This window comes from Hypanus sabinus, unplaced genomic scaffold, assembly GCF_030144855.1.
Source record: "Hypanus sabinus isolate sHypSab1 unplaced genomic scaffold, sHypSab1.hap1 scaffold_638, whole genome shotgun sequence".
Taxonomy (NCBI): Eukaryota; Metazoa; Chordata; class Chondrichthyes; order Myliobatiformes; family Dasyatidae; genus Hypanus; species Hypanus sabinus.
In genome coordinates, this window is record NW_026781494.1 from 135,913 (window position 1) to 159,963 (window position 24,051).

Sequence of the window (24,051 nt, forward strand, 5' to 3'; positions counted from 1 at the left end):
GGCTCTTGGCTGCAAGGGTGCCCTTGTAATCAAACAGAGGGTGGGTTGTGGCAGAGAACCTCTCTCAATGCCCAATGGCAAGGCATCTATCAGTGCTTGCAGTGTAGCTGCCCCAACATCAAGGACCCCTAATAGTTTATTTATTGAGATACAGCACAGACTAGGCCTTTCTGACAGTAGTATGGAGGGAGATTCATTCTGTGTCTGACCCCGGGAGTGTGTGATGGGATGGTGTGGAGTGAGCTTCACTCTGTCTCTGACCCCAGAAGTGTGCGATGGGACGGTGTGGAGGGAGATTCACTCTGTGTCTGACCCCGGGAGTGTGTGATGGGACGGTGTGGAGGGAGCTTCACTCTGTGTCTGACCCCGGGAGTGTGTGATGGGACGGTGTGGAGGGAGATTCACTCTGTGTCTGACCCAGGGAGTGTGTGATGGGACGGTGTGGAGGGAGATTCACTCTGTGTTCGACCCCGGGAGTGTGTGATGGGACGGTGTGGAGGGAGATTCACTCTGTGTCTGACCCCGGGAGTGTGTGATGGGACGGTGTGGAGGGAGATTCACTCTGTGTCTGACCCCGGGAGTGTGTGATGGGATGGTGTGGAGTGAGCTTCACTCTGTCTCTGACCCCAGAAGTGTGCGATGGGACGGTGTGGAGGGAGCTTCACTCTGTGTCTGACCCCGGGAGTGTGTGATGGGACGGTGTGGAGGGAGATTCACTCTGTGTCTGACCCAGGGAGTGTGTGATGGGACGGTGTGGAGGGAGATTCACTCTGTGTTCGACCCCGGGAGTGTGTGATGGGACGGTGTGGAGGGAGATTCACTCTGTGTCTGACCCCGGGAGTGTGTGATGGGACGGTGTGGAGGGAGATTCACTCTGTGTCTGACCCCGGGAGTGTGTGATGGGACGGTGTGGGCGGGGGGAGTTTCATTCTGTGTCTGGCCCCAGAAGCGTGTGATGGCAGAGTGTGGAGGGAGATTCACTGTGTGTCAGACACCCAGGAGTGTGTTTTGAGATGGTGTGGGTGGAATGTTTCCTTTGGAGTTAACACACACAAGCCAGGAATAAGTAATTTATTATTCTTTGTCAGAAAGTAGTCAAATTGTGCAAAGATCAATGAAAAAGTATCCGGGAGAGATTGTCATCCTCTCTCCGTTAACCACAATCATCACATGAACAATATCTGAGCCTCCCTCTGTAATCAAATCCATTTCTGCCTGCCCCAGCCGAGTCACAGACCCTGGGCCAAGAGGGCGAGATCCCCTTCTAGCTTGAGAAAGGAGGTGTGTTTGCCCCTTTCGCACATTCTCAACTCTCCCCGCACCAGTTCTCGCTCTTGCAGTGGGGAGGTGGAAGAGTCACCCAACCCCCTCTCCCTCTCCGATACTTTCAGATCAGGACACTGGCCACCGGCAGCTTGAGAGACCTTCCTTCCCTGGGCACCACGATCTCTTCCTCAGACTCAGGCGGAGCTGCATGGAGCAGGAAGGAGAGAGAAGAGTCAGTCCGTGCCATGGGAGTGATTTCTACCCCCACCTCCCCTGCTCCTATAGCTGAACTAGATTCCCCTTCCCCACATCTTCCAAAGACTAGTATATCCCAAATACTAACGAGCTGCTGAGTGACTCCAGGGAGAGGAAGGAGGTGAATGTGTGCCCGTCTACACTGGGGGGTCAGCGGTGCACAGAGTCAGCAGCTTTAAATCCCAGCTGAGCTGCCCTGGACCCAGCTCACTGATACAATCACACGGGAGATTTGCCAGTGTCTTTACTTCCTCAGGAGGTTCTGCCGGTCACCGAACACTCTGACAAACTGCTGCAGATGTACTGCTGGAAGTGTCCTGACTGGATGCACCACGGTCTGGTACGGCAATTCGAACGCACGGGAACACAGGAAGCTGCAGAGAGCAGTGGATACATCACAGACACATCTCCCCACCACCGGTGTATCTACGGGGGGTGGTGGGGGCTGCCTCAAGAAGGCAATGTCCATCAGCAAAGATCCCCACCATCCAGGCCGTGCCATCTTCTCACAGCTCCCACTGGGCTGGAGGTAGAGAAACCTGAAGTCCCACACCACTGGGTTCAGGAACAGCGACTTCACTTCAATCGTTCAGTCCTTGTACCAACCAGCACAATCTGAATCATTACTTCAGTACAGCACAACTGGACACCACAGTGAAATTTGTTTATGGTCTAGTCAAGTTCTTTCTTATAAAAATTGTGTCTAATTTATGTTTAATTTCAATGCTGTTTCTTATCACTTAGGATCCTTTACCATCGAGGACATCCCTCTTCCCATCACCAGGACACGGTCTCTTCTCATTATTGTCACCCAGGACACGGTCTCTTCTCATTACTGTCACCCAGGACACGGTCTCTTCTCATTACTGTCACCAGGACACGGTCTCTTCTCAGTATTGTCACCCAGGACACGGTCTCTTCTCATTATTGTCACCCAGGACACGGTCTCTTCTCATTACTGTCACCCAGGACACGGTCTCTTCTCATTATTGTCACCCAGGACACGGTCTCTTCTCAGTATTGTCACCCAGGACACGGTCTCTTCTCATTATTGTCACCCAGGACACGGTCTCTTCTCATTACTGTCACCCAGGACACGGTCTCTTCTCATTATTGTCACCCAGGACACGGTCTCTTCTCAGTATTGTCACCCAGGACACGGTCTCTTCTCAGTATTGTCACCAGGACACGGTCTCTTCTCACTATTGTCACCAGGACACGGTCTCTTCTCATTATTGTCACCAGGACACGGTCTCTTCTCACTATTGTCACCAGGACACGGTCTCTTCTCATTATTGTCACCAGGACACGGTCTCTTCTCATTACTGTCACCCAGGACACGGTCTCTTCTCATTATTGTCACCAGGACACGGTCTCTTCTCATTACTGTCACCCAGGACACGGTCTCTTCTCATTATTGTCACCCAGGACACGGTCTCTTCTCATTATTGTCACCCAGGACACGGTCTCTTCTCATTATTGTCACCCAGGACACGGTCTCTTCTCATTATTGTCACCAGGACACGGTCTCTTCTCATTATTGTCACCAGGACACGGTCTCTTCTCAGTATTGTCACCCAGGACACGGTCTCTTCTCAGTATTGTCACCCAGGACACGGTCTCTTCTCATTATTGTCACCAGGACACGGTCTCTTCTCATTATTGTCACCCAGGACACGGTCTCTTCTCATTACTGTCACCAGGACACGGTCTCTTCTCAGTATTGTCACCCAGGACACGGTCTCTTCTCATTACTGTCACCAGGACACGGTCTCTTCTCAGTATTGTCACCCAGGACACGGTCTCTTCTCATTATTGTCACCAGGACACGGTCTCTTCTCATTACTGTCACCCAGGACACGGTCTCTTCTCAGTATTGTCACCCAGGACACGGTCTCTTCTCATTATTGTCACCAGGACACGGTCTCTTCTCATTATTGTCACCCAGGACACGGTCTCTTCTCATTACTGTCACCCAGGACACGGTCTCTTCTCAGTATTGTCACCCAGGACACGGTCTCTTCTCATTATTGTCACCCAGGACACGGTCTCTTCTCATTACTGTCACCCAGGACACGGTCTCTTCTCAGTATTGTCACCCAGGACACGGTCTCTTCTCAGTATTGTCACCAGGACACGGTCTCTTCTCATTATTGTCACCCAGGACACGGTCTCTTCTCAGTATTGTCACCAGGACACGGTCTCTTCTCATTATTGTCACCAGGACACGGTCTCTTCTCATTATTGTCACCCAGGACACGGTCTCTTCTCATTACTGTCACCCAGGACACGGTCTCTTCTCATTACTGTCACCCAGGACACGGTCTCTTCTCATTACTGTCACCAGGACACGGTCTCTTCTCATTATTGTCACCAGGACACGGTCTCTTCTCAGTATTGTCACCCAGGACACGGTCTCTTCTCAGTATTGTCACCCAGGACACGGTCTCTTCTCATTACTGTCACCAGGACACGGTCTCTTCTCATTACTGTCACCCAGGACACGGTCTCTTCTCATTATTGTCACCCAGGACACGGTCTCTTCTCATTACTGTCACCCAGGACACGGTCTCTTCTCATTATTGTCACCCAGGACACGGTCTCTTCTCATTACTGTCACCCAGGACACGGTCTCTTCTCATTATTGTCACCAGGACACGGTTTCTTCTCATTATTGTCACCCAGGACACGGTCTCTTCTCATTACTGTCACCAGGACACGGTCTCTTCTCATTACTGTCACCCAGGACACGGTCTCTTCTCATTATTGTCACCCAGGACACGGTCTCTTCTCACTATTGTCACCAGGACACGGTCTCTTCTCATTACTGTCACCAGGACACGGTCTCTTCTCAGTATTGTCACCAGGACACGGTCTCTTCTCATTATTGTCACCAGGACACGGTCTCTTCTCATTACTGTCACCCAGGACACGGTCTCTTCTCATTACTGTCACCAGGACACGGTCTCTTCTCATTACTGTCACCCAGGACACGGTCTCTTCTCATTACTGTCACCCAGGACACGGTCTCTTCTCATTACTGTCACCAGGACACGGTCTCTTCTCATTATTGTCACCCAGGACACGGTCTCTTCTCATTACTGTCACCCAGGACACGGTCTCTTCTCAGTATTGTCACCAGGACACGGTCTCTTCTCATTATTGTCACCCAGGACACGGTCTCTTCTCATTATTGTCACCAGGACACGGTCTCTTCTCATTACTGTCACCCAGGACACGGTCTCTTCTCAGTATTGTCACCCAGGACACGGTCTCTTCTCATTACTGTCACCAGGACACGGTCTCTTCTCATTATTGTCACCCAGGACACGGTCTCTTCTCATTATTGTCACCAGGACACGGTCTCTTCTCAGTATTGTCACCAGGACACGGTCTCTTCTCATTATTGTCACCCAGGACACGGTCTCTTCTCATTATTGTCACCAGGACACGGTCTCTTCTCATTACTGTCACCCAGGACACGGTCTCTTCTCAGTATTGTCACCAGGACACGGTCTCTTCTCAGTATTGTCACCAGGACACGGTCTCTTCTCATTACTGTCACCCAGGACACGGTCTCTTCTCAGTATTGTCACCCAGGACACGGTCTCTTCTCATTACTGTCACCCAGGACACGGTCTCTTCTCATTACTGTCACCAGGACACGGTCTCTTCTCAGTATTGTCACCCAGGACACGGTCTCTTCTCACTATTGTCACCCAGGACACGGTCTCTTCTCATTACTGTCACCAGGACACGGTCTCTTCTCAGTATTGTCACCCAGGACACGGTCTCTTCTCATTATTGTCACCCAGGACACGGTCTCTTCTCATTATTGTCACCCAGGACACGGTCTCTTCTCATTACTGTCACCCAGGACACGGTCTCTTCTCATTATTGTCACCCAGGACACGGTCTCTTCTCATTATTGTCACCCAGGACACGGTCTCTTCTCATTACTGTCACCCAGGACACGGTCTCTTCTCATTACTGTCACCCAGGACACGGTCTCTTCTCATTACTGTCACCCAGGACACGGTCTCTTCTCATTACTGTCACCCAGGACACGGTCTCTTCTCATTACTGTCACCCAGGACACGGTCTCTTCTCATTACTGTCACCCAGGACACGGTCTCTTCTCATTACTGTCACCCAGGACACGGTCTCTTCTCAGTATTGTCACCCAGGACACGGTCTCTTCTCATTACTGTCACCAGGACACGGTTTCTTCTCATTATTGTCACCAGGACACGGTCTCTTCTCATTATTGTCACCAGGACACGGTCTCTTCTCAGTATTGTCACCCAGGACACGGTCTCTTCTCACTATTGTCACCAGGACACGGTCTCTTCTCATTACTGTCACCCAGGACACGGTCTCTTCTCATTACTGTCACCAGGACACGGTCTCTTCTCATTATTGTCACCAGGACACGGTCTCTTCTCAGTATTGTCACCCAGGACACGGTCTCTTCTCAGTATTGTCACCCAGGACACGGTCTCTTCTCAGTATTGTCACCCAGGACACGGTCTCTTCTCATTATTGTCACCCAGGACACGGTCTCTTCTCATTACTGTCACCAGGACACGGTCTCTTCTCAGTATTGTCACCCAGGACACGGTCTCTTCTCATTATTGTCACCCAGGACACGGTCTCTTCTCATTACTGTCACCAGGACACGGTCTCTTCTCAGTATTGTCACCAGGACACGGTCTCTTCTCATTATTGTCACCAGGACACGGTCTCTTCTCATTACTGTCACCCAGGACACGGTCTCTTCTCATTATTGTCACCCAGGACACGGTCTCTTCTCATTATTGTCACCCAGGACACGGTCTCTTCTCATTATTGTCACCAGGACACGGTCTCTTCTCATTATTGTCACCAGGACACGGTCTCTTCTCATTATTGTCACCAGGACACGGTCTCTTCTCATTACTGTCACCCAGGACACGGTCTCTTCTCATTATTGTCACCCAGGACACGGTCTCTTCTCATTATTGTCACCAGGACACGGTCTCTTCTCATTATTGTCACCAGGACACGGTCTCTTCTCATTATTGTCACCCAGGACACGGTCTCTTCTCATTACTGTCACCCAGGACACGGTCTCTTCTCATTATTGTCACCCAGGACACGGTCTCTTCTCATTATTGTCACCCAGGACACGGTCTCTTCTCATTACTGTCACCAGGACACGGTCTCTTCTCATTATTGTCACCAGGACACGGTCTCTTCTCATTATTGTCACCAGGACACGGTCTCTTCTCATTATTGTCACCAGGACACGGTCTCTTCTCATTACTGTCACCCAGGACACGGTCTCTTCTCATTATTGTCACCCAGGACACGGTCTCTTCTCATTATTGTCACCAGGACACGGTCTCTTCTCATTATTGTCACCAGGACACGGTCTCTTCTCATTACTGTCACCCAGGACACGGTCTCTTCTCATTACTGTCACCCAGGACACGGTCTCTTCTCAGTATTGTCACCCAGGACACGGTCTCTTCTCATTATTGTCACCCAGGACACGGTCTCTTCTCATTACTGTCACCAGGACACGGTCTCTTCTCATTATTGTCACCCAGGACACGGTCTCTTCTCAGTATTGTCACCCAGGACACGGTCTCTTCTCAGTATTGTCACCCAGGACACGGTTTCTTCTCATTATTGTCACCAGGACACGGTCTCTTCTCATTATTGTCACCCAGGACACGGTCTCTTCTCAGTATTGTCACCCAGGACACGGTCTCTTCTCAGTATTGTCACCCAGGACACGGTTTCTTCTCATTATTGTCACCAGGACACGGTCTCTTCTCATTACTGTCACCCAGGACACGGTCTCTTCTCATTATTGTCACCCAGGACACGGTCTCTTCTCATTACTGTCACCCAGGACACGGTCTCTTCTCAGTATTGTCACCAGGACACGGTCTCTTCTCATTACTGTCACCCAGGACACGGTCTCTTCTCATTATTGTCACCAGGACACGGTCTCTTCTCATTATTGTCACCAGGACACGGTCTCTTCTCAGTACTGTCACCAGGACACGGTCTCTTCTCATTACCACTATTGTGGACAAGGTACAGAAGACTGGAGACCACAGTGAATGTTTCAGGAAAAGCTTCTTCCTGTCCACCATTGTATTTCTGGATGCTCCGTGAACGCTATACCTCATTGCCAGTACGTGTCTTTCCTTTCCAGGACATCAGAGATGCTCTTTCTTCAAAGAATGGGGTTTCCCTTCCTCCACCATTGATGCTGCCCTCACCTGCATCCCCTTTCCCCAGACATCTACGCCCATCCCATCTTCCCAGCACCTTAACAGTGATTGTTCCCCTCAACCTTACCCACCACCCCATCAGCCTCTGCATCCAAAGCATCTCCCTCCATAACCTGCACCATCTGCAAAGGGATCCTACCACTAGACACATCTTCATCTCCCGCCCTCTCTCCACATTCAGCTCCCTCCACCTTTCCCCTGTCCATTCGTCCCTCCCCACTCATCTCCCTCCTGCAAGCAGTCAAGGTGCCACCCTTGCCCTCACGCCTCCTCCTCCACCTCTATTCAGGGCCCCAAACAGACCTTCAGGCGAGGCAACGCTTCACCTGCGGATCTGCTGAGATTGTCCATTGCGTTCAGCTCCCTCCACGGCAACCTCCTGTACTTTGGTGAGACCCATTGTAAATTGGGGGAACTTCATGGAGCAACTCCACCCCATCTGCCAAAAGCAGAACTCACTGGTGGCCAAACATTAAATTTGATTCCCATTCCGACATGTCGGTCCATGGCCTCCTCTTTTGCCAAGAAATCAGGGTGGAGGAGCAATACCTCATATTCTGTATGCATAGCCTCCAACCTGATGGCATGAATATTGATATCTCCTTCGAATAAAAAAAATCCCTCCCCCTTCTTCTGTTCCCCACTCCAGCCTCCTAATCCTTCTCACCTGCCCATCACCTCCCCCGGGTCCCTCCCTCCTTCCCCTTCTACAAGTCTACCCTCTCCCCCAGAGCCCTTCTTCTCCAGCCCTTTACCATTTCCACCCAACACCTCCCAGCTTCGCACTTAATCACCTGGCCCTCCCACCTATCTGGTTTCACCTCTCTCCTTCTCACAATCCTCCTCCTACCCCTCCCACCATTTTATTCTGGCATCTTCCCTCTTCCTTTCCAGTCCTGAAGAGTCTCAGCCAGAAATGTTGACTTCATTTCCATCGCTGCTGCCTGACCCGCTGAGTTCCTCCAGTATTTTGTTTGTGTCACCTCTTCTTCACATTAGTTATTTTATTATTGTAGTGTACAATCATTTTATGCCTTGTACTGTACTGAACAACAAACTTCACAACACGTCAGCGATAATGAACGATTCTTACGCTCTGGAGGTCTCACTGCACCTGCTCACACACATACAGTGGCTTGTGGGTCAACCCCCGCAATTACTTTCACATTTTATAGTCTCATTCTCTAAACTTAAAATATTTAAAGTAGGAGTTAAATTTAAAAGTAAGATTCTGAGCTAATCTACAAAATATTGTACATCTTGTCAAATCAAAAGAAAACTTGCAAAATTTGTCAACAGTTTACTAAAAATTAAAAAGCAAAATTGTGAGGCTGAAGAAGTATTCATCCCCTTTGTAATTACAAAGTTTACTTCCCTCAGATGCCATACTGCTTATTACCTTACTAACACCCAAATTTATTCATGTAAAAAACTGGAGGATCACATTTTCAATCAATTCATAAGAATAAATACACCTTCTCTCTGCAAGGTCCAACAGTATGGTAGATTTTCAATAGACCAAATCAAAATGAAGAGTGCATTAATACAAGTCAGGAAAATGACAATAGGAAAGGACAAAGCTGGGAAGGGTACAAGACCATCTCAAAGGTAATGAACACATCCCGGAGCTTAGCGTAATTACCAAAAAGTGGAAAAAATCTGAAACCACAGCCACACTGCCCCGGTCAGGCCACCCCTCTAATGGCACTTGTAAGCAGGCACTCGGAGTGAGCTGCAGAAGCAGTGGGGGCAACTGGAGATGAAGTTCGTGGCTCTGCCATCTCTAAGGCCTTGCACAAAGAGAGTGTTTGTGGAAGAGTGGCAAGGAAGCAGCCCTGGCTTTTAAAAACAGCACAACCTTGTCCATAAAAACTTTGCAAAGTGTCAACACGCACAAAATGCTGAATGATCACATCAGGTAGCATCTATGGATGGGAATAAACAGTCGACGTTTCAGGCTGAGATTCTTCATCAGGACAGGAGAGGAAGGGGAAAGTCAGAAAAAAAGGTGGGGGAAAAGGAGCAAGTACAAGATGGGTGAAACTGAGAGTGGGGGACGGATGAAGTAAAAAGCTGGGAAATTGATTGGAGAAAGAGATAAAGGGCTGGAAGAGGTGGAAACTGTTAGGAGAGGACATAGAAGAATGGGAAGGAGCACCAGTGGAGGGTGATGGGCAGGTGAGAGGGAAACTGGAATGGTGAAGGAGAGAAGGGGGGCAATTACCAGAAGCTTGAGAAATCGAAGTTCATGCCATCAGGTTGGAGGCTACCCAGATGGAAAACCCTCTCTCACTGCTCCCCCTCTGTGATCTCTGCTGCTTCCTCCCCTACCCCCATTTACTTATTCTGACTTTCCCTTTCCTTTCCATTTCTGAAGAATTGTCTCGGCCAAGATGACAACTGTTTACTCTTTCCCTGACCTGCTGGGTTCCTCCAGCATTCTGAGAGTTGCTTTGTATTTCCAGTACTTGTTTGTCATTTGTAAAGCATCGCTTAGCAGGTCGCATAAAGATACGGAAGTAGGTCTCGAGTCGCATCAGACTAAAGTGGAACCTTTAGGCCTCAGGTGTGGTGTAAATCTGACACTGTGCATCAGCTGGGTGACCCATCCCCACTCTGTATTATGGTGGAGGTAGCATCGTGCTATGGGGATGCTTTTCAGCAAAAGGGACTGGAAATCTGGTCAGGATTGATGGGAAGATGAATGCTGCTAGATACAGAGAGATCCTGGATAAAAACCTGCTAGCCTCTGCCTGAAATCTTAAACTGAAGGAGAAATTAGACTTTCAGCAGGGCAGTGACAGGGCACACTGTCAGAGTGACAATGAAGAAAATTGATATCCTCGAGTGGCCCAGAGTCAGATCGAACCACTCTGGCAAGTCCGCAAGATTACCGCTGCTTCCCACCAACACTGCATAGTTTGAGCAATTTTAATTTTGCAAGAAGGAATGGGCAAATCTTGTTCCATCATGTTGTTCAAAGCTAATAAATATTTACCCAAAAAGTCTACTGGCTGTAATAGCAGCGAGAGTTGGTTCAACTAAGTACTGAGCAAAGGGGATGAATACTTTTCAACTGCTGACGTTTCAGCTTTTGAATTTTTAGTTCTCCATGCTTTACAATTTTTCCGTTCTTTGTGCTCTACTGTGAAAAAAAGGAGCATGTGATTCACAGATAAAAATTCTCAGTTAAATTGATCTGACTCCTGCTTGTAATACGCACTTATGTGAACAAGGTTAGGGACTGAAAACTTTTACAAGGAGAAAGGAGGAGGTGGGCAAGAGTTGGGGGGAAGGGGCAGGCAAGAGTGGGGAGAGGGGCGCCAAGAGCGGGGGTGGGGGGGGATGCGAGGGCAGGGGAAAGGGCAAGACGGTGAGAGGAGTATCCCAGGCTGTCTGCGTCCCCCCCCCCGTTTGCCCTGCCTCCTGGCCCCCCCCCCCCCCCCAGTCACCTGGGTTCTGGCTGAGCCTGACCGGCCCCTGTCTGGGGTCTTCACTCTGTCTCACCTACAGGAACAAATCAAATGCAGATGACTTCAGTGTGGGCACAGGGGGGCAGCCTCCCGCCCACAGTGGAAAGGGGAGGAAAGAGGTTAAATCTACGAAGAAATATTGGAGAGGGCCAGAAACGAGCCAAATCGGCAGGAAGCGCAGTGTGATTGTGCGTACGAATGTGGGAGGGGTGCAGGAATGATCCAACTTCGCAGGAGGGGCAGGGTAATGGTGTTGCAATGTTGGAGGGGCACGGGCAGGAACGAGACAAATTCAGCGCTGCAGTAACCCACCTTGTGTAAGCAGCTCAGCCTTACGCCGGTCCTGTTCGATGAAGATTGCAGTGGCAAGGAAGGCCGCTCCCCCCAGGACCCCGGCAAAACAGCAGAGCATCAACGAGTATTCCAGGCTGCGAAACTCCCAGAGGTACGAGTCTGGGTGATGGCGGCGGATGGCATCCGAGATCTGGGGGAGCAGGGGGGTCAGAGAGGGAGACAGTGAGAAGGGGCATGCCAAGAGAGGGGCGAGGGAGCTGGGTAAAGGGGGCAAGGGTGGGGTATAGGCCGGACAGGGGCTATAGGGGAGTTGGTAAGGCAGGGAGATGGGGGACGGTAGGAGACAGCAAGGAGTGGGGCTCATCGATCTGTCAGCGAGAGGCGGGGAGCGCAGATGCAGACCGTCTCTGCCACCCGACTGACTCACCACTCCAATGAGGTAAGGGCTGCTGGCGTCTCCTAGGAGGTGGGACATGGTGATCTGGAAAGCCTCAGCTGTTGATCGGCGCGTCGGTATCACCACGTACTGAGAGGGGAGACAAAGTGGCGGGAGGGAGAGAGGGGAAGGAGATTGTTAGACAGACTGCATCACTGCCCTTCCCTTGGCCTGTACCCCCGGACTGAGAAAACACCTGACAGCGTGCAGCACTGCAATATACCCTTCAACACACGATGATTCTGAAACTAAATCCCTTCTGCCAACACAATGTCCATACCCCTCCGTTCCCTGGACATTCACCTGTCTGTCTAAAAGCCTCTTAATGTGTATCTGCCAACCACATTCCAGGCACCCACCCACAACTCCGTCAAATTTACCCCCCTCATGCCCTCGGGTATCAGACATTTTGATCTTGGGGGGGTGGGGAGAGGTACCGGTGGCCTCTCACGATCTTGTAAACCTCTGTCAAGTCTCCCCTCACTCCACTGCTCCAGAGAAAACAACCCAAGATGTCCAGCCTCCCCTTACAGCTCATCCCTCAAGGGCAGACGGCATCCTGTGCTCTGTCTCCAAAGCCCCCACACCCCTCCCAGGACTGAATGAATTACTCCTGAGGTGGCCTGGCCAAATCTACAACACAAATACCTTTGGGAGAGAAGGGGGCAGGATCACAGTCCCCCACCCTCCCCTTTGGGACCATCTGGACTGACAGACGGGAGATATTACCTCCCGCCTCCTGTAATCAGTTCCCTGACTCACGGAGGCTAAGCGTTCAAAACACCTTCTTCACCACCCATCACTCCACTTCCAGGGAACCATGTACCTGAACCCCCCAGGCCCTTCTGCTCTACAACACTCCTCAGCGTCCTGCCGTTCACCATGAAAGTCCCATCCTCGGGTTAACAGTAGGTGAACGGCTACAATTTTAATAGTCTGGGAGCTAAATGCACCAATACAGGCCATTCAGCCCTACCAGTCCATGCCAACCAGTCCCCACTTCCCTTATCCCTCGAAACTGCACCCCCCCCCCCCCCCCCCCATGTACCTGCCTGAACCACGTCCTCTGGCAGCTCATTTCATACATGGACCACGCTCTACCGAAGAAAGTTGCCTCTCTCTCCATACCCTTTCAAATCTTTCCCCTCTCACCTTCAAACTCATGGCCCTATCTTATGTTTTCCTCATCCCTGGTGAAAAGACCGTTTCATCCACTCATGTTGCGCCTCTCATGATCTTAAACCCTCGGCTGTCCCTCGATCTGTGTTCCAACAAATAAAGACTTTACCCGGGCAACCTCTCCCAATTTTTCACTTTATGAAGTGATTTTCTATTTTTCATTAACTTCTGTTCATTGCACGTGTGAAATCACTTTTCAGAAATGTCTGTGGTGTGTACAGACCAGCACATCGCCTGGAAATCATGTCAGCACTCAAACAAATTTCAGATTTTGGAGTTCTTCAGGTTTTCGGATAAAGAGTGCTCGTGCCCCTTGCCCCTTATCATCTGCCTGCACTGCGCTGTCTCTGTAGCTGTTACACCTTATCTGCTTTTGCCTCGTTCTACCTCGATGCTCACTAAATTTCCCGTTATGCTGCAGCAGTACCGTGCAAAGTATAATAGTAAAAACTGTAATCTACAATAAGTATGTAAAAAGAGCATAAAAAAAAGCAGTGAGGTGGTGTTCATGGGTTCAATGTCCATTCAGAAATCAGGTGGCAGAAGGGAAGCAGTTCCTGAATTGTTGAGAGTGTGCCTTAGGCTCCTGTACCTCCTCCCTGAGAAGAGGATGATGGGGGTCCTTAATGGTGGACGCCACCTCTTCCACTTTTTGAAGGTGCCCTGGATGCTGGGGAGGCTAGTACCCATGCCAAAGCTGGCTGAGTTTCCATGGACAAGCACAGCGTAATGATCTGCTCTGAATGAACAGCATGAAAGACCCATTTGTCATTGCACCTCGGAACATTTAGCAATAATCCGCCAATTACCAAATTTACAGAAGATGGTGAACGGGCTAGGAGCCTCTGGCACCACTCTGCCCACCTTACTGATTGATTGAACTGCACTTGGACAGCCGAGGGTAAATCAAAGACAATGAGCAGGAATTTCAAGTAAAGAAACATGAAGCAAATTGGAAACATGACACTGAAGGAACTGAGATCAAGAGCATAAAGACCCCTAGAGAGTTCCCCCCCCCCATCCCGTTTCTTTCACTCTCCTGCCCTTCACCCCCACCCGCCTTCCTTAGTGATTCCACACTCCAGCCTCCCTCCCTGAGGCTCTTCCCACTTCCCCTACCCCCACTGCCTCTCCATCTACCACAATGAACGACCAGCAGACAGGGAGGGGAAACACTTACCAAGAGGATGTCAGCAACAATCGCCCAGTTCAAGGAGAGCAGCAACTCGCCGAAGAATATGAAGACCTGCAAAAGGGGGAAGAGGGTTGGGGAGGATTGGTGGGAGGGGGTGGGGGAGAGCGAAGTACGGAGGGATAGAGATAGCAAGGAGGAGGGGGGAGAGTTGTGAGAGTGGGGGTGAAGGGAGAGGGATGGGCCATGAGAAGGGGAGAGTCAGGTCTAGTTCTGAAGGGGTTGCCCAGCCACAGCCCACCAGTTGATGAGGTGAGCGCCCACACCCACCCATCACCCCCCCCTCCCTCCCCGTTCCTCCCACACTCACATAGGTGGCGACGGTGCTGGCCTCGGCCATAGCCACGGCCAAGAAGAGGAAGGGTGCCGAGGACAACATGCCGAAGGCACAGACGAGGGGGTCGGCCCGGGGATTCACCCGCCGGTAACGCCTGCTTACCTCCACCCCGGCTCCCACCCCAAGGAACCCCGTCACACAGGTGACCACCCCAAACAGCAGGCTGGGGGGGGGGGGGCAGAAAACAGGAAAGAAGGGATGGAGTGAAGGCAAAGGGGAGGAAAGAGAGAGAGCGAGAGAAAGAGAAATCAGGCTAGCACATCTGACAGCGCTCCCCCCATCACGCTCCCTCCTCACTCCCATCGCACCCCTCCTTCCCATCATGCTCCCTCCCTCACTCCCATCATGCCCCCTTCCTCCCATCTCACTCCCCAAAACCACGCATTCTTCCTCACTTCAGCAGCCTCTCCACTATTGCTTCTCATTTTCAGCCCTTCTCTCCGATGGTGCTCTCTCCCACCTTGCCTCCCCCTGCCCCACTTCGGGCTGACTGCCTCGCTCCTCCCTCCCTGCCCTGCAAGCACTCCCATCCCTCCCCAGGGCTCATCCGCCTCCCTTGGACAGAGGCAGGGAGGTAGTTACCTGTCGGTGGAGTTGCAGGGTCTCTGGGTGCAGGGTTTCATGGTGCCCTGGACCACCTGAGCTCGGAACAGATAGGCCGGAGCCCAGAGGGCCAGACTCCCGGTTACAAATGCCACCGACGTGAAGCCGAGGGAGGACAGGATGAAGCTGTTACTGTGTGTGGGACAGAATGAGAGACAGTTGATCAGACACAATGTCCGCTTCGGCGCTTTGGAACTGAGAGTCAGACACACCGCTCTCCTCTCCCGCAATGACGTTGGACCCCCTCACCCACCCTGGTACTAAGCATCAGGAACTCACTTCGAAGACAGGGCTTTGATATCAGTGATCCATGAGGTGTTCACCAGCTCCCGATCTGACCGGCGTTCCACTGCTCCACGAGGAAGTTCCGGGATAACCAGAAGCAGCAGGACAACTGCCAAAAGCCCGAGGCCTGGGGTCACCTGTGGAATGTGAGTGAAACAAGTTACAGTCCCCCCCATACCCCCCATCTCTGTGACCACCCTCCTACATCCATCCTGTTACCCCTTCCCATCTCCTTGACCCTCTCCCTCCCCGTCTCTGTGACCCTCTCCCTCCACTATACCCCTCCCTCCCCTGCACCCCTCCATCTCCACGAACCCCTCCCTCTTCTACACCCCTCCGTGAACCTCTCCCCCATCTCCGTTCTCTCCCCCGCGTTCCTCTCCACCTGTATGTAAGGGGGTTTCTTATTGGTGTAAGGGGTTTCTTTGTAACAGCGTATGTTAATCAAAATGGCTTCTTTGTTTTGTTAAAAGTAGGAATGCTTCTTTGTTGTGACAAGTGCTTTCTCTCGCAGTTTGTTTGGGTTAAAATTACCGATAATGAGAATTGCATTCATTTGTTAACCAACTGGGAAGGATGTTATTCTCTCTTCTGGGTCTGTAAACTATTGTTGGCGGGCTTCTGGGGAGTTGGTGCGAGGGGGTAAGAGAGAGAGGACGCGATGCTGAAACTGGGCGACAGAACGGATCGCGTGCTGGGATCCGAGGCCAGGAGGTTCGGCGAGGAGATGAGGACAGATGTACTGGGCTGATCAGTTCGGGTGGTCCTGAGCAGCGAGTCCAGGAGTTCAGCGGGGATCGGATTCATTAATTGAGCCCCAAAGGTTGTGCACGAAGGGGTTTGGGCGCCTTTTCTCGATTTTCTTTTCCTTCATATATACTTTATCGTTATTAATCACTTAGTTCTAGTAAGATCTATAAAGAGTAATCATTTAATCCCACTGACTGTTATTTGGCGGGGTGGGATATCACACAGCATCAACACAAGCTGATTATCCAGTCTGGTGGGGCCGAAGGCTGACCCCCCCAGATGGAAGCAAGTTGAGCGAGCCAGGGGGCTATGTACCCTACGCACTCCTCTACACCCCTCCCAGACTGTTACCCTCTCCTGCCATTACCCACTCCCAGTACCCATTCTGGCCCATCCCATTATCTCCAGCCATCTCAAACTCTGGGACCCAGCTCACCCTGAGGGCCCAGTGCCAATCCCCTGCGGCGTCGTTCACCTTCGATCCCACAATGTAGCCCAAGCCACTGGGAAGAGGGGAGAAGGGATGAGGGGAACGAGAGAAGCAGGTACAGTGTCAGACAGAGCGAAGTTCCTTCCACACGATCCCATCACACACTCCCGGGGTCAGACACAGAGTGAAACTCCCTCCACACCGTCCCATCACACACTCCCGGGGTCAGACACAGAGTGAATCTCCCTCCACACCGTCCCATCACACACTCCCTGGGTCAGACACAGAGTGAATCTCCCTCCACACCGTCCCATCACACACTCCCGGGGTCAGACACAGAGTGAATCTCCCTCCACACCGTCCCATCACACACTCCCGGGGTCAGACACAGAGTGAATCTCCCTCCACATCGTTCCATCACACACTCCCGGGGTCAGACACAGAGTGAAACTCCCTCCACACCATCCCATCACACACTCCCGGGGTCAACCGCAGAGTGAATCTCCCTCCACACTGTCCCATCACACACTCTCAGGGTCAGACACAGAGTGAATCTCCCTCCACACTGTCCCATCACACACTCCTGGGGTCAGACACAGAGTGAGGCTCCCTCCACTCCGTCCCATCACACACTCCCGGGGTCAGACACAGAGTGAATCTCCCTCCACACCGTCCCATCACACACTCCCGGGGTCAGACACAGAGTGAATCTCCCTCCACACCGTCCCATCACACACTCCCCGGGTCAGACACAGAGTGAATCTCCCTCCACACTGTCCCATCACACACTCCCGGGGTCAGACACAGAGTGAATCAATCTCCACACCGTCCCATCACACACTCCCGGGGTCAGACACAGAGTGAAACTCCCTCCACACCATCCCATCACACACTCCCGGGGTCAACCGCAGAGTGAAGCTCCCTCCACACTGTCCCATCACACACTCCCGGGGTCAGACACAGAGTGAATCTCCCTCCACACCGTCCCATCACACACTCCCGGGGTCAGACACAGAGTGAATCTCCCTCCACACCGTCCCATCACACACTCCCCGGGTCAGACACAGAGTGAATCTCCCTCCACACTGTCCCATCACAGATTCCTGGGGTCAGACACAGAGTGAATCAATCTCCACACCGTCCCATCACATACTCCCAGGGTCAGACACAGTGAATCTCCCTCCACACCATCCCATCACACACTCCCGGGGTCAGACAAAGAGTGAATCTTCCACCACACCATCCCATCACACACTCCCGGGATCAGACACAGAGTGAATCTCCCTCCACACCGTCCCATCACACACTCCCGGGGTCAGACACAGAGCCCTCCACACGGTCCCATCACACACTCCTGGGGTCAGACACAGAGTGAATCTCCCTCCACACCATCCCATCACACACTCCCGGGGTCAGACACAGAGTGAATCTCCCTCCACACCGTCCCATCACACACTCCCCGGGTCAGACACAGAGTCAATCTCCCTCCACACTGTCCCATCACAGATTCCTGGGGTCAGACACAGAGTGAATCTCCCTCCACACCGTCCCATCACACACTCCCGGGGTCAGACACAGAGTGAATCTCCCTCCACACCATCCCATCACACACTCCCGGGGTCAGACAAAGAGTGAATCTCCCTCCACACCATCCCATCACACACTCCCGGGATCAGACACAGTGTGAATCTCCCTCCACACGGTCCCATCACACACTCCTGGGGTCAGACACAGAGTGAATCTCCCTCCACATCGTCCCATCACACACTCCTGGGGTCAGACACAGAGTGAATCTATCTCCACACCATCCCATCACACACTCCCGGGGTCAGACAAAGAGTGAATCTCCCTCCACATCGTCCCATCACACACTCCTGGGGTCAGACACAGAGTGAATCTATCTCCACACCATCCCATCACACACTCCCGGGGTCAGACACAGAGTGAATCTCCCTCCACATCGTCCCATCACACACTCCCGGGGTCAGACACAGAGTGAATATCCCTCCACACCGTCCCATCACACACTCCCGGGGTCAGACACAGAGTGAATCTCCCTCCACTCCGTCCCATCACACACTCCTGGGGTCAGACACAGAGTGAATCTATCTCCACACCATCCCATCGCACATTCCCAGGGTCAGACACAGAGTGAAGCTCTGTCCATACCCACCTGCCCACAGGGATGGCGAAGTAGAAGATGGAGAGCATGCGTGTACGTTTGTCTCCCACAAAGAGGTCGGCGATGACAGTGGGGGCAATGGTAGAGTAACTCGCCTCCCCCACTCCAACCAGTCCACGCGTCAGCAGCAGCGCCCAAAAGTACTGAGGGAGGGAAAAGGAGAGAGTCACCTTGGGATATCAGAGCTGATGTTAGAGGGCAGGAAATTGGAGGGGGAAGTGGCAGGGAATGGAAAAGGAGGGGGAGAGGGGCAAGGGGCTGGAGCAGGGGGTGAGCAGCTGCAGTGGGAGGATGCGGGTGTGATGGTGAGGGGCTGGAACCTGTGGTGGAAAGGGGAAAGTGGAGTATGGGGCCAAAGGCCTGGAGCAGGCAGAGGGGTTTGGAATTGAGAGGCTATCCCAGGGTTGGGGCCAAGGGTTTAGCCCTGGTGACTGGTGGGGATGAGGGGTTAGTGGTTGGGCTGTGAAGGCATGAAGGGTTAGCGGTCGGGCTGTGAAGGGGTGAGGGGTTGTGGAGGTGAGGGGTTGTGGAGGTGAGGGGTTGTGGAGGTGAGGGGTTGTGGAGGTGAGGGGTTGAGTTGAGCTGTGAAGGGGTGAAGGGTTAGCGGACGGGCTGTGAAGGGGTGAGGGGTTGTGGAGGTGAGGGGTTGTGGAGGTGAGGGGTTGAGTTGAGCTGTGAAGGGGTGAAGGGTTAGCGGACGGGCTGTGAAGGGGTGAGGGGTTGTGGGGGTGAAGGGTTAGCAGTCGTGCTGTGAAGGGGTGAGAGGTTAGGGGTTGGGCTGTGAAGGGGTGAGGGGTTGTGGGGGTGAGGGGTTAGGAGTTGGGCTATGAAGGGGTGAGATGTTAGCAGGGGCTATGAAGGGGTGAGGGGTTGAGTGGTTAGCAGTTGGGCTATGAAGGGGTGAGGGGTTGTGGGAGTGTGGGTTTAGGGGTTGGGCTGTGAAGGGGTGAGGGGTTAGGGGTTGGGCTGTGAAAGGGTATGGGGTTGTGGGGGTGAGGGGTTAGCAGTCAGGCTATGAAGGGGTGAGGGGTTGAGGGGTTAGCGGTTGGGCTGTGAAGGGGTGAGGGGTTGTGGGGGTGAGGGGTTAGCAGTCAGGCTATGAAGGGGTGAGGGGTTGTGGGGGTGAGGGGTTAGGGGTTGGGCTGTGAAGGGGTGAGGAGTTGTGGGGGTGAGGGGTTAGGGGTTGGGCTGTGAAGTGGTGAGGGATTAGGGGTTAGGCTGTGAAGCGGTGAGGGGTTAGGGGTTAGTGGTTGGGCTGTGAAGGGGTGAGGGGTTGGGGATGGTCTGTGAAGGGTTGAGGGGTTAGCAGTCAGGCTATGAAGGGGTGAGGGGTTGAGGGGTTAGCGGTTGGGCTGTGAAGGGGTGAGGGGTTGTGGGGGTGAGGGGTTAGCAGTCAGGCTATGAAGGGGTGAGGGGTTGTGGGGGTGAGGGGTTAGGGGTTGGGCTGTGAAGGGGTGAGGAGTTGTGAGGGTGAGGGGTTAGGGGTTGGGCTGTGAAGTGGTGAGGGGTTAGGGGTTAGTGGTTGGGCTGTGAAGGGGTGAGGGGTTGGGGATGGTCTGTGAAGGGTTGAGGGGTTGTGGGGGTGAGGGGTTAGGGATTGGGCTGTGAAGTGGTGAGGGGTTAGGGGTTGGGCTGTGAAGGGGTGAGGGGTTGGGGATGGTCTGTGAAGGGTTGAGGGGTTGTGGGGGTGAGGGGTTAGGGATTGGGCTGTGAAGTGGTGAGGGGTTAGGGGTTAGGCTGTGAAGCGGTGAGGGGTTAGGGGTTAGTGGTTGGGCTGTGAAGGGGTGAGGGGTTGGGGATGGTCTGTGAAGGGTTGAGGGGTTGTGGGGGTGAGGGGTTAGGGATTGGGCTGTGAAGTGGTGAGGGGTTAGGGGTTGGGCTGTGAAGGGGTGAGGGGTTGGGGATGGTCTGTGAAGGGTTGAGGGGTTGTGGGGGTGAGGGGTTAGGGATTGGGCTGTGAAGTGGTGAGGGGTTAGGGGTTAGGCTGTGAAGCGGTGAGGGGTTAGTGGTTGGGCTGTGAAGGGGTGAGGGGTTGGGGATGGGCTGTGAAGGGGATGGGGGTTGGGCTGTGAAGAGGGGAGGGGTTGAGTGGGTGGTGGTGTGGGGGTGAAGGGTTAGGCGGGAGAGCAACGGGGAGTTGCGAATATTATTTTCCAGCACTCACCGCCCGAGGAACAAAGGAGCTGAGCAGTGTCACTGCCGACCAGAAGAAGATGCCACAGCTCATGATGATCTTTCGGTTGTAACGGTCACCCAGATAACCAAAGATGGGCGCGAAGATCATGTATGAGCAGATGAAAACTGTGGAAAAAGCCGGTCACACTCAGTGACCCAAATGGCTTCAGTCTGACAGTTTATATAAAGAGGGAGAGAGCAGGAGAGAAGGCAAGTCGACAGTGGGAGCGCGGCAGGAAAAATCCCCCCCAGAATGAGAGAGGAATGAGTGGCTTGGGGCATTTCTATGTAGGAAGCCTTGGAGTAGGTTAAAGACTGGGGTCTAATCCAGGGGTTCAGGGAGATTATATATGGAATGACAGATCCCCAGGAGTGGGTTACAGGCTGGGATCTAATCCAGGGGTTCAGGGAGATTAAATATGGAATGACAGATCCCCAGGAGTGGGTTACAGACTGGGATCTAATCCAGGGGTTCAGGGAGATTAAATATGGAATGACAGATCCCCAGGAGTGGGTTACAGGCTGGGATCTAATCCAGGGGTTTGAGAGGTTTATACATAGAGTATCAGATCCCCAGGAGTGGGTGGTAGATTCGGACCTAATCCAGGGGTTCAGGGAGTTTATAGAGCACCAGCCTCGTAGGAATGGTGAACAGGAGGGGTATGGGGAGGGGGTAGGTGGAGGGGTATGAGGAGGGGTATGTTACCTGTCTGCAGTAATCCTGAACTACCATCATTAATATGGAAATATTCCTCGATGTCAGGTAGAACTCCTGTGAAGAGATTGAGAGACACACGGAAGTAACATTTCTGTCTTTCCCCCAATCCCTTGGAAAAATCACAGCTGTCCCATGTACAACATTTTTCCAAATTAGCTAAACTAATCTCTTCTGAAAACTCTTCTCAGGCTTCCAGCCGGCTACAAGTATCAGTTTTAACCAACATTTCAATGACAAACTCGATCATCTTCAACAGGCACGACTAATCTGGTGGGATTTATAACTCCGTTGTCCCTCCCTCCCGATTGGTTAGTCCCCATCCACTCTCACTCCTTGTTTACAATTAAATTCCAGTTCTTACTTGGAGCAAGACCTTTCATCTTTGTTAAAATTCTTTTCCTCTAGTTTTATTTCAATTACTTCCTTCACCAGGCAGTCCCAAAAGGCACGGGCACAACACAGTATTTTTGTGTCAATCCTATGGCCATTACGAATGCAGTGTTCAGCTACCACCGATTTCTCTAGGTAACCCAAGTGGAAACACCTCCTGTGCTCCTTGATGCAAGTTTCAACCGTCTGGCCAATAGACTCTGCTTCCCATTCATAGGGAATCCTGTAAATGCCACTGTTCTGGGTCCCAGGGCAAGTTTGACCTGCGTAAATTGTGATTTGAGCATTCTCAATGGCCATAGGATTGACTCAGATGGCACAAAACTGCTGTGCCACGCCAGTGGCTTTTGTGACCGCCTAGAAGCCATTGAAATAAAACTCGAGGAAAAGAATTTTAACGAAGACCAAGGTCTTGCTCTAAGTAAGAACTGGAATTTGATTGTAAACAAGGTGGTATAGCAGAAACCTGATTGGATGAGGACTAACCAATCAGGAGGGACAGATGCCGGACTAGACATGCCCAGGCATAATCCCTGATGAAGATGGCAGAGCTTGTCATTGAAATATTGATTAAAATCGATATCTGTGCCTGGCTGGACGCCCGTGAAGAATATATTCTTCATATACGCTGGGAAGGCACTAGATCCTTAATCCCTTCTGCTTGCACAATGTAATTATCCATCCCTTCCCTGCTCACCCATTGCCACTCCCTCGAAAACCCAAGTTTGTCCAACCTCTGTTAATAATACATACTCTAGGACCATCTGGACTAAGAGAGGGGAGATATTTCCCCAGGTATGATATCACCCCCCACTCCTGTAGTCAGTTCCCTGACTGATGTAGGCCAACGTACAAAACACCACCTTCACCACCTGGTCTACCTGTGACTCCACTTTCAGGGAACCATGTACCTGTACCCCCAGGTCCTTCAACACTTCCCAGGGTTGGTACCAGAAGCCTGTGCCCCCAGCACATCAGGGAGTTGTCACAAGTGCTACATTTTCCTGTGTATGTTTGGATGTACAGGTGACAAATAAATCTTATTCAATCTCATCTGTGCGGCCACTTTCAGGGAGCTGGGGACTTGGATCCCAAACTCCCTCTGTACATCAGTACTGTTCAAGGTCTTGCCATGAGCTGTGTGCTGTCCATTCATTGTTGAGCTGTCAAGCCCCCACCCCCGCTTGCCCGGATTAAACTCCATCCCCATTCCTTTGCCGGTATCTGCAACTGATCAGTATCGCACTGTATCCTCTGGCTCTCTTCTACACTGTCCACACCATCACCGATCTCTGTATCGTCTACGAACTCACTACGTTTTCATCCAGTTCATTCATACGTAACAAAACAGTGTTATGAATCCTTGTGGAACACCGCTGGTCACGGATCTCCACTGAGGCCAACCCTCTACCTTTGGGGGCAAGCCATTTCCAATCCGAACAGCCAGTTCACTGTGGATCCCACCTCATCAGCTTCCCTATGAAAGTCCACATAGAAAACATTCACAGTTCCACTTTCATCGACCACCTTTGTCACTTCCTCAGGAAACTCAAGCGGCTCAGTCCCCTCCCCACACAACACTCCCCGCTCTCTTGACCCACCGGCCACCGTGAACCGGTCCATGTAGTTCAGCAGGTTGATGTAACAGAGGACGCAGACGGTGCTGACGGCGCGACCCCGCCCGACCCCCGGCGGGCTCGGCGTCGGGACTTGCCCTTCCTCTGGTCCCTCCCCATCCCGATCGCCTTCCCCAACTCCGGAGACCGACGCCTCCTCCATCATCGCCGCCCTCCGCCGGC

The 24,051-nt window shown here is 52.2% G+C and overlaps 1 protein-coding gene across 2 annotated transcripts; it reads right to left on the bottom strand.

Annotated features, from left to right (window-relative positions):
• Window positions 1-1,056: 1,056 nt before the first annotated feature.
• Window positions 1,057-24,051, bottom strand: LOC132389727 (protein spinster homolog 1-like). 2 transcript variants are annotated; one of them, XM_059962293.1, is made up of 13 exons: window positions 23,854-24,051; window positions 21,851-21,916; window positions 21,134-21,270; window positions 18,961-19,112; window positions 16,794-16,860; window positions 15,602-15,744; window positions 15,302-15,454; window positions 14,693-14,882; window positions 14,371-14,436; window positions 12,003-12,101; window positions 11,594-11,765; window positions 11,261-11,315; window positions 1,057-1,470 (listed from the first exon to the last, which is right to left on the bottom strand). In XM_059962293.1, the coding sequence occupies exons 1-12, from the start codon at window positions 24,032-24,034 to the stop codon at window positions 11,302-11,304; spliced, it is 1,440 nt and encodes a 479-aa protein (XP_059818276.1). In that variant the 5' UTR covers window positions 24,035-24,051; the 3' UTR covers window positions 1,057-1,470; window positions 11,261-11,301. The 2 variants fall into 2 exon arrangements, with proteins under 2 accessions (XP_059818276.1, XP_059818275.1); XM_059962292.1 differs by lacking the exon at window positions 11,261-11,315.